Below are 10,527 nucleotides of genomic sequence, written 5' to 3'. Positions count from 1 at the left end.
TGTGTCTCTCTCTGTCAAATAAATAAATAAAATCTTTAAAAAAAAAAAAAGAAGGAAACAACCTATCTAAATATATGCATACATGGGGTACCTGGGTGGCTCTGTCGGTTAAGTGTCTGCCTTCGGCTCAGGTCATGATCCCGGGGTCCTGGGATCGAGCCCCGCATTGGGCTCCCTGCTCAGCAAGGAGTCTGCTTCTCCCTCTCCCTCTGCCCCTCCCCTGCTTGTGCACTCTCTGTCAGATAAATAAAATCTTAAAAAAAAAAAACAAAAAAAAACGCACACTGGAAAGAAATGCCAGTGGTGAGCAACAACAGCCTTCAAGGCAACAAGACACAAGTGTGTCCACAAGACGAATATCCAGGAAGGTGGCGGAAATGAAACCACTCCATATGTGGACAGGAGAGTGAGTCATCAAAATTGTGCTCAAAAGTCTAAAGTAAAGGGATACAACAACTGAGAGAAAGAAAAAATGATTTTACTAGGAGTTAATTTTAAAATGACTTAGAAGTTAGCTTGAAACTTGGTTCCATAATCTTAAAGCTGGACAGCACTCAATTCTGCCGAGGAGTTCAGGCAGGTAGAAATTAAAATATAACTTGTAAGTTAGGATTGGTTTTATCTTTGAGAAAAGAAAACTCCAAATACCAATGGCTTAAAGAACACAGAAGTTTGTATCAAAGGCAGAGTTAAGTGCTCCAGGGAAATAGGCCTTTATTCTGAATGGCCATGTGTTCGGCTAACTACTCCACATTAGCCCCACCTAGGGATTTATTCATTATGTTCACCTCTTTTCTACCCACCTACCCACCCACCTATCCATCCATCCATTGTTTTAATCTTCTGGATTGGCCACTGAGAGGGTGGAAATTTAGTTTGCCAGAATGCATCATTCCCTAGGAATTCACCGGACAACACCCATGTGCCAAAACCAGGTGCCACCCAAGTGTGACCAATGTGTAAACGTGCTACTACCCGAGGAAAGTAGAATCATCTTAAACATAAGATGAAAATGGAATAGTAAAAGTCACCCTAAAAATCCTCTAAATTTTCGGCATCTGGGCACCTGAAAGCTAAAAATGAATTTCTTTGTATTTGGGCCATGACCTTTTCTATAGAAGCCAGGTTCTAGCTGGGACGCACGAAGGAGAGGAGTACAGGGTGACAAAGTCTTTTTGCCCACTATAAAGAGCTGAATTTAAGTAACTCCCAAGACTGCATGCATTTACAGCCTCCATGCTCAATACTAGTTCTTGGGGGCAGAAAAGGTGTGAAAAAAACCTTATAAATTACAATTGTTTGTGGCCCTCCAAAGCCGAGCCCAACGTGACCATCTCGCTCCTCGGTACTCAGCTCCCCTCACTAGGCTGTCTTGGGCGTCACAGGGGCAGCACGGACACGGAGGAGAAAGCAAGTGTACGCAAGGCCAGTGAGTACAAAACCACGGCAATGGACGGCTGGGACTCTGACTGAAGACGCTACAGCTCACGAATGGCCCGCACATGCGCAGAGGCTGCTGTCCGCTGCCCCGGGGATGCCGTTCACGTCGGACTCCAAGAGCTTCTGTGATGGCTCAGGCTTTGAGAAAAAGAAAGTTTCTAATTCGAAAAGTTATTCATCACACCATTAATTACATCATGTGCCAAAAAGAAGAAACCATGACAATATCTGACTACCAGCTATTTTCTCTCAAGAAAAAGGTAAATTCACTAATGATTAAGAAATTTATTTCAGTTGTTTTACTTTTGCTGAAAAAAGGTTTTAAATGACAAAATGTGATTAACTGGCATATATAATTTGACACACTATAATTTGTATAAGTAAATAAACATGAAAAGTTATTCAGTAGATACAATTTAACTTTTAAGTTAGAACTTTATTTTTTTTTAATTTTTTTTAAAGATTTTATTTATTTATTTGACAGAGACAGAGACAGCGAGAGCAGGAACACAAGCAGCGGGAGTGGGAGACGGAGAGCAGGCTTCCCGCCGAGGAGGGAGCCCGATGTGGGACTCGATCCCAGGACCCTGGGATCATGACCTGAGTGGAAGGCAGACGCTTACCGACTGAGCCACCCAGGCGCCCTAGAACTTTATTTTTAACCTTCAATTTTTTTTTTTTAAAGATTTTATTTATTTATTTGAGAGAGAGAGAATGAGAGACAGAGAGCATGAGAGGGAAGAGGGCAGAGGGAGAAGCAGACCCCCTGCAGAGCAGGGAGCCCGATGTGGGACTCAATCCCGGGACTCCAGGATCATGACCTGAGCCGAAGGCAGTCGCTTAACCAACTGAGCCACCCAGGCACCCTAACCTTCAATTTTAAGAAGGTTCATACTTACTCTTTTTATGTATGAAGCACAGCTATACATAAAGTACATAATATGTAGGGGGCAATTAGAAAAAGTCTAAAAAGGTTCCCTAGGGGAGAGACAATAAAAGCAAGTTGAGAAACAGTTACTACAACATGTATCAGATGGGAAATGGAGCGGAGTCATCCAAGTGGAGGGTCACTGCAATCTGCTGAGTACTGGAACATCAAGTAAGTACCCCCCCCCACACACACACACACAAAGTGAAACGAACAGGAGTCAGAAGAGAAGGAGGCAAAAACAAACAAAACCACAGGGCTAAGTGAACCGCATATTAACGGCTCGAGCGTCAAACACCGTGGCGCCCGGTACAGGGCTGCTCCCTGCGTGGGGATCACGGCTGCTGCAAAACTGGTTTGAGTTGTTTAATCCCTTCCAAGAAGGTAACAAAAACCGTATCTGAAGGCTTGCCTGAAACACGAAAAAGCAGAAAAGCAGAGGAATAAGTACTGTTTTTACGCAGGGTAGTAAAGTCTGGAAGCTTAAAAACATGTAAACCTTTTTTCTTTTAAACTTGATGCCTTAGGAGAGTGATGCCTTTGTTGGTGGTAACTAAGTGTGGACACATCATATGGATCTCCCCCGCCTTTATTCGAGTCCAGAACATTTGTGTAAGTCAAACCATAAATGGAACACCTTTATTTCAACAAGTTGTTCAACAGATCTTCTCATATATTTCCAAGCTCAAGTTACACTAAAAACCAGTGTGAAGACTAGGAAAACCCTCACAGTTTCACCCGTATTTTTTTAGCATCTGAAAGCCTTCACAGGTGTCCTAAAAGAGGAAAAGGTCATGACCTACAGGTCAAGTCAATGATCATTAGGTGTTGCTGTAACAGAAGGTATCTAAATAACCAGTAGGGGTACATATGGTGCAGGGTAAAATGTGCATATTACTTACATGGTTATTGTTCATTTCACAAGATGAATTCTGAGTAGCATGAAAACTAGAATGGTCAAAACTAAAAGCTGTAAAACCTGTCTCTCTCTCAGGGATCTTGTCTCAAGTTAAACTGAAGTTTTCTGGAGAATTGTAAATAAAACAAAACTGAACTCGGTAAAAAAAATTTAAAAAGGGGAAAAATTACAAACTAAAGTCAATGCAGCCAACTGCACACAAAGCCTACCACCTCCTACAAGAAATTATTTTTGCCACTGATATGCCCAGCAACCACATAACTGTCCTAAACACAAAAACGTTGAGATTTTTTTCTTGCCCAAAAGTGGTTTCTGAAAAGAATAAATGCATTCTGACATACATAATTTAGTTTGCAACAAACCACAAAAGGGAAGAAGCTTGGGGGAGGGGGGAAGGCATATATATGCTGCAATAATCTGACCAAATGCCATTAAAACACTGAGCTGAACCCTTCTGAAACCCTCAAAGGCTCTACAGTCTGCTAAAACGTTAAAGGTTTTTTTCCTCCCTCCCACTTAACTGCCCTTATTCGATCATCAACTCCATGTTCTATCTCACGCTACGTTAAATGCAAAGGTGCTCAGCGAGTGAAAACTGTAAGACTAAGCGACTGTGGCTTCTAAGTCTGGCCGCAATCGTGAGCCAAGCATGCTCCAGCACAGACTCCTCAAGGCTGCAGAGAGCTGCTGCCTTCATCTAAACAAGGTTACATCCAATGTCAACAGAACGCTTGGGATCGATGCAATGATGGATCAAATGAGCTTCCAGATTTCTCTCACAATGGACAGAGCCACATTTCTCAAAGGGGAATCAAATTCTGTTCCACTCATCACTACCACCAAACAGCACAGCACAAAAGGAAGTCGGTGGTGTTCATTAGAAAAGACAGAAGAAATTAGGTATAACTGCCAATGAACTGACATTAGCAGGAATCTCTGGTGAACAGACTTAGCTCAATTATAAATGCAAAGCCACCAGGGATTTTTAATTATTAAAAAGTAAACCATATGCCAGAGTAACAGAAGACAACTCAGTAATCAAGAATGGTAGGAAATGGTAGCTCTTAATCTGCTTCTATTCTTTTTGATACTCTCAAGACCTTCTCTTTGCAGAAAAAGCTATATGCAAAATAACAGTAAATCGGTAGAAATGATGTAGCTAAACACACTCCAACTACCAAATTCCTGTGTTTACACATATTTACCTAGGAGATATCTATGTATACCTATATGATCTATATAATATATATGTGAAATTTTAGATGAATACCAGCTTTGCTACTGACTTACTCTGACAAACCACTTACTTTAAGTGTTGATTTCTTTAACCATAAAAGAAGACCATATTTGTCATTAATCAAAATAGACTTAGAAATGCCTACGAGAAATGAGGAACTATTATTTAGAATGACAGTAATTCTCTTTGGCTTGATGGCTCTTATAGAAAGCACTTAAAAAAAAAAAAAAAAAGATGTGGCTCATGCTGGTGATAGGGACACTAGAAGTAAATACCCTGTTTTATTTTCCCAAAATAGCCAGTTTAGATATACTGAAATATGTACTGGTCCAGGCCACCCATATACATAAAGAGGTTATATCAAAGCCTTTCAAATTCATAAATTTAGGATATTTCATAGGCGTCAAAACTTTAAAACATTAGAATATTTTACTATGAAAGCCTAAATAAATTCAAAAGGGAACAGAATATTGACTCTGTCCTCATACTAAATCAAAATATAGTAACAACGTGGTCTAAAACACTGAACATAAAGATTTACAACCACATGAATGCATTTTCTAATTAAAAAAAAAAAACAACTCCAAACCAAAACGGATACCTACATATCAGAGAAATTAAGTACGAAGCACTACATATTTTAGCACCAAAATAATAAAGGATTTAAATACTGCCATAGGTTTAGAATTATAAAAATCTGACTTTTAAAAAGATCAACACATACTAGCTGTTATTATAAAAGTTCCAAGCGGCATATACCATGAAATGTTCCAAATGCTAAGTGCTGTAGCTCCTACCTTTCAGAAGTTTCTTAAATCAGTCTTCTTGGAATAGCTACGCCCAACACTGAAGTTCAAGTTTCAAGTCCACATCCTCACTACTATAGTTTAGTGTATACTCTATCACAGTGTACACACCCCAATACCTTCCAACCATCCTCTTTACCTCTACTCTCTATGCTACCCACCCCCCATACTGCTGCCAGATTAATCCCTTGGACTCACAGATCTAAGTTATTTCACTTACTTGCTTTAAAAAAAAAAAAAAAAAACCCGCTTCAGTATTTTTCTATTAGCTAAAATCCCTTATTCTAGCATCCAGGATGCTAAATATAGTCCTAAGCTTCCTCCTCACCATATAGTCAAACCAAACTGCACTAGGCCACATATGCCGTCATATTCGTCTTTGCTCATGTGGCCTGCCTTGCTTCCTTCCACTATACGTAACTGCCAAATAACACTTTTTAAAAAAATGAATGTTCTGTTAGAAATTTAAGAGGCCAAATAATAAAAAATTGTCAGGCAAGCAGTAGGAACAAGTGGTCAAATATTTCAAGTTTCTTCTCGATCTCTAGTCTAATAAAACAAACTCAGATTCAAACTACAGGGATACTCCAGAATGCCTCCCATCAGGAGAACCCAGGCGCATCAGTAGTATAGAGACTCCGTCTGGTTAGCCTAACTGAAACTCCCCAACGCATCTTACTGCCCTTGGGCTTTCATACAGGAGGAATCTCACTTTTCCTCAGTCAACCTTAGGACTTGATTAACATGTGAAGTCTCTCAGGATAACTTGTCAGGTTTTTCTTTTGCCGTAAAGGCTCCAGACGGGCAGCTTCTGAGTGCACATCATCAGGTTAGGTTCTCCCAGCTTCCAGTTTGGACTCCTGAGTTCAGAAGTCTCACCATGGGGCTAGGGGCTTGATGGTGCCAATAACTAGGGGCTACCACACTCGGCTGAAACAGAAGTATTTTGTGCAAAACTAGAAGACTCTACAAGCATTTTCCTAAGATGCTGCAGGGAAAAGCAATGTTTTCTGGAAAATACTAACAATTAAATGAAATGAAGTTCTATTTCCCACCTCCCCACCCCAATCAAACCGAAAAAACTATCAAAAATAGGGCCTGGACTCTTCATGACATTATCACTAACTCTGGATTCGGCTGATCAGTCTTACCTTCTGATGCTTTGATCACATATCCGCCCTTCTTTTCACCAGGAGGCACATTAAGCAACTGCATGATTCTGTCCAGTAGCCCATGGATTATCTCGAACCCAGGATTCTTGTTGTAATAAACAGCACAGAGATGCCTGTAGTTTCTTGCACCTACATCTGAAAAAATAAAAGAATTGGCCACAAGGCCACGGTGACCATTACTTAAGAAAGTACTATGGGCCTAAAATGCATCTTTATGAAACTTAAGAGCTAGAGCAAATACTTATAGTAAATTGGAAAAAAAGAGAGAGAGAGAGACCATTAAGTTCAAAAAAAGTCAAAATTAAATTATATCGTTTAAAGAACACACACAGGTTGGGAAACCATGAAGTGAAGAAGGGAATAACTATCACAAAAGTTAGGACAGTGATTACTCTAAGGGAAGTGATATGATGGGGAAGAGCCTTACAAGAAGTTTAAGATACTGGCAATATTCTATTAGTTTGGATGGCCGCAGTAATATTTGCTTTACAATCTTCTTAAACCATATACACAGATACTCCTCACAATTACAATACAATTACAATAGGAAGGTAAGAATCACACCAATGTAAAAATAAGCTAAAAAAAACCCCAAAAAACAAAAAAAACCTCTACAAACAGGAAAAAGACAAGAGAAATATACCTAAATGTCAACAGAGGTTATATTTGAGCAGAGATCATTTTTTTCTAAGTCTCATCTATTTTCCAATTGTTCCTTGATTATTAGGTATTATTCTACTTTGAAAATCAGAACTTACAGAATGTACTTTTTTTTTTTTTAAAGATTTTATTTATTTATCTGAGAGAGAGAGTGAGAGAGAGAAAGAGCACAAGAGGGGGGAGCGGGAGAGGGAGAAGCAGACTCCCCGCCGAGCAGGGAGCCCGTTGCGGGACTCGATCCCGGGACTCCAGGATCATGACCCAAGCCGAAGGCAGTCGCTCAACCAACTGAGCCACCCAGGCGCCCCAAAATGTACTATTTTAAGACAGACATGCAGCAATCCAAAAGAACCCTGCCGGTGATTGGATAAACAAACTGTGGTTCATCCACACAGTGGAATGAATACTACTCAGCAACAAAAAGGAACAAACTATTAACAGACTTGACATCTTGAATGAATCTCAAGGGCGTTCTACTGAATGAAAGAAGCCAGTCTCAAAAGACTACATATAAGTGCATTTTTTGGACATTCTGGAAAAGGCAAAACAATAGCAACAGAGAACAGACGGTGGTTGCCTGGGGTTAGATGGGGGGGAAAAATGTGACAGGAGGGTTTTGGTCATGACAGAGCTATTTTGTATCTTGTAGTTATGGTTACAAAGATCTGAAACTTTATTAAAACTCCTTTTCAAAAAAAAGTGTAGGGCGCCTGGGTGGCTCAGTTGGTTAAGCGACTGCCTTCGGCTCAGGTCATGATCCTGGAGTCCCGGGATCGAGTCCCGCATCGGGCTCCCTGCTGGGCAGGGAGTCTGCTTCTCCCTCTGACCTTCCTCCCTCTCATGCTCTCTGTCTCTCATTCTCTCTCTCAAATAAATAAATAAAATCTTTAAAAAAAAAAAAAGTGTATAGCGTATAAAGGTAAACTCAAACTCAAGAGTGAGCATTTAATCTTAACAGATATATACACTTGTGGCCCTTTAATTCCAAAGGAGACGACTGCTCCGACACAAATACTGAATGAATATGGACTTCATTTTGCTGTTCAAATTACAGAAAGAATTACAAAATAATATCTGGGGGGAACTAAAAATAATCTACTTTATATTAGCATGTGCTGAGCAAAAGTTCTCCCACAGATTTATTCCCATAGCCATTTCCATTGACAAAATATAAAATGTCTTTTACCTTCCAGATATCCAAATAAAACACGGGTATTTTAAGACACCATACTACTAAAGTAATATAAAAGGGAGCACATAAATGGGGCAAAAAGTGAAACTAACAACTGATTATCTACTATGTGCTAGGTACTTAGCACCTATCATTCTATCTATAATCTTATTTAATTTTCAAGACAATCATGTAAAGTGAGTTTTATCATCCCTATAAAATAGGATAGGAAAAGTAAGATGGAGAAACAAAGGCTCAGAAAGATTTTGCCCAGGGTCAAGTCAACTAGCTAGAGCTAACTGTAATTAATTGCATAGCTAATAAGTTATAAAAGCAGAAATGGACCAGTATCATTTGGCTCTAGAACACATGTTCTTTTACTAAACACTGGAAATCCCTAAGTCTCTAAAGGATTTTTTTTTTTTAAGATTTTATTTATTCATTTGAGACACAGAGATAGAGATAGAGATAGAGAGAGAGCATGAGCAGGGGGAGAGGGAGAAGCAAGCTCCCTGCTGAGCCAGGAGCCCGATGTGGGGCTCGATCCCAGGGATCCTGGGATCATGACCTGAGCTGAAGGCAGACGCTCAACCATCCGAGCCACCCAGGTGCCCCTCTCTAAAGGATTTAGAGGAGAAAATCCCTGAAGGACTTAGATGAAAACAAATAAGAGCAAACTTATGGACAGATATACACCTACTTAATATAGTCAAAGATGTACAATCTTGAAATGGTTTTGATAGGACACATATTTTAGTATTCTCAAGTGTTTTATTTTTGAAGTCCTTAAACTAAAGTTTCTAGCATTCAACAATATTGTAATTCATGGAAAGTGTGTTCGGGGTGAAACTTCTGACTGAACACATGTAGAGAAATAAGCCTTGTAACATTTCTTAGTGCCTTCTACATTCAAGGCCCTTGGCTCTAGGTATTCCTGGAGGGATACGGTCAAAGCCAGCTCCGGGCCTGCACAGACTAAGCCCTCAACAATTAATTTCTGAATAAATGAACAAAGCCTGGAGAGGGGGGTAAACACACACATAAAGCTATTACACAAGACCAGGCCCAGCCAGTGGGCCACATTCTAAGTCAGCACAAGAGCCCACTGATGTAGGAAAGGGAGTTCTGTACCACTGTCACTCTCTCTCATTTCCACTTGCAAGAATAAGGAAATCTGGTGTCTAAATGCTCTAATGGAAGGTGTAAGAATAAAGATTAATATTAAAACCAGGCAGGCATAAAACCTCACTAAACCAACCACATGCATAAACTCAAATGAGGGGCTTGATTTCTCCGGAGGAACACACACACATGCTCGCATATACACGCACACTCCCTGAAGGGAAAAAATGAAATGAAACAGAACTAAATTATCCCTTTCATATTACTGATTTGCTCCTGGGTATCTTTGCCATATGGTACCCATTTGTTGGGGTCACATGCTTCCACTTTAATATACAAACATGTATTCAAACTACTTTGTTGTTCCATTTTTGCTGGGAGAGAAGAGACCAACAGTAATGCCAACATTCAGACAGCTTAGCAACATAAACTGGAAGCTTTATTTTGGTAACCTTTGTGCCTTGGAATACTTCTTTCCTGATCTCCAAACTACATAAAACTTACCTTTCTGATAAGAGGAGCAACATCTGGTTTAAAGACTTAGAATTTAGAACAAGTTGAGTGATTCTGATAATTACAATGATGAACTTACAATAAAAAATACAGGACTTAAATTGTACTCTATTCAAGAAAGGTTTCAGGATGTTTGCATAACACACATACACAAATGAGCTATGTATTCCTGGATTCGATTCCGCAATATTTTTAAGAAAAGCCGCAGATTTGTAGGGCCTTGTACTAAACCCACTGTAAGAATTAAGCTATTTAGGCAGCCCCTCCAACTCCCGTCACTGATTGGCCATTTTTTTCCACATTTCCCAAGCGTTACCACTCCCTCTAGACTTGCTTCCTCCCATCTCGCTAAGATATTCCCTTTGCTGTAGCCGAACTGAATTAAAGGAGGAAATAACCACATATGCAGTTCCACCCATTCATCCTTGGAGAAACTGCTAGATATAGTAAAATTCTCATTTCCTCATATTTTGCACTGAGGGACCACATTACATCACAGGAAGTTCACTCACTGCATGCCACAAAGTAAGAACTATTTAAATTTCATGCCAAAAACAAG

General features: G+C 39.8%; 1 protein-coding gene across 2 annotated transcripts in view; it reads right to left on the bottom strand.

Annotated features, from left to right (window-relative positions):
- FARSB (phenylalanyl-tRNA synthetase subunit beta) overlaps window positions 1-10,527 on the bottom strand; it is a 65,247-nt gene that overhangs the window by 8,869 nt on the left and 45,851 nt on the right. For both annotated transcript variants that reach the window (XM_081813508.1, XM_081813509.1), the window contains one exon: window positions 6,482-6,637. In XM_081813508.1, the coding sequence (XP_081669634.1) occupies window positions 6,482-6,637 (156 nt within the window). The remainder of the gene's footprint in view (window positions 1-6,481; window positions 6,638-10,527) is intronic.

The sequence above is a fragment of the Leptonychotes weddellii genome, chromosome 3 (genome assembly GCF_054177405.1).
Source record: "Leptonychotes weddellii isolate Sample4059 chromosome 3, ASM5417740v2, whole genome shotgun sequence".
Classification (NCBI taxonomy): Eukaryota; Metazoa; Chordata; class Mammalia; order Carnivora; family Phocidae; genus Leptonychotes; species Leptonychotes weddellii.
Note: the sequence above shows the minus strand (reverse complement) of the source record. Positions and strands in the feature narration are given on the sequence as shown.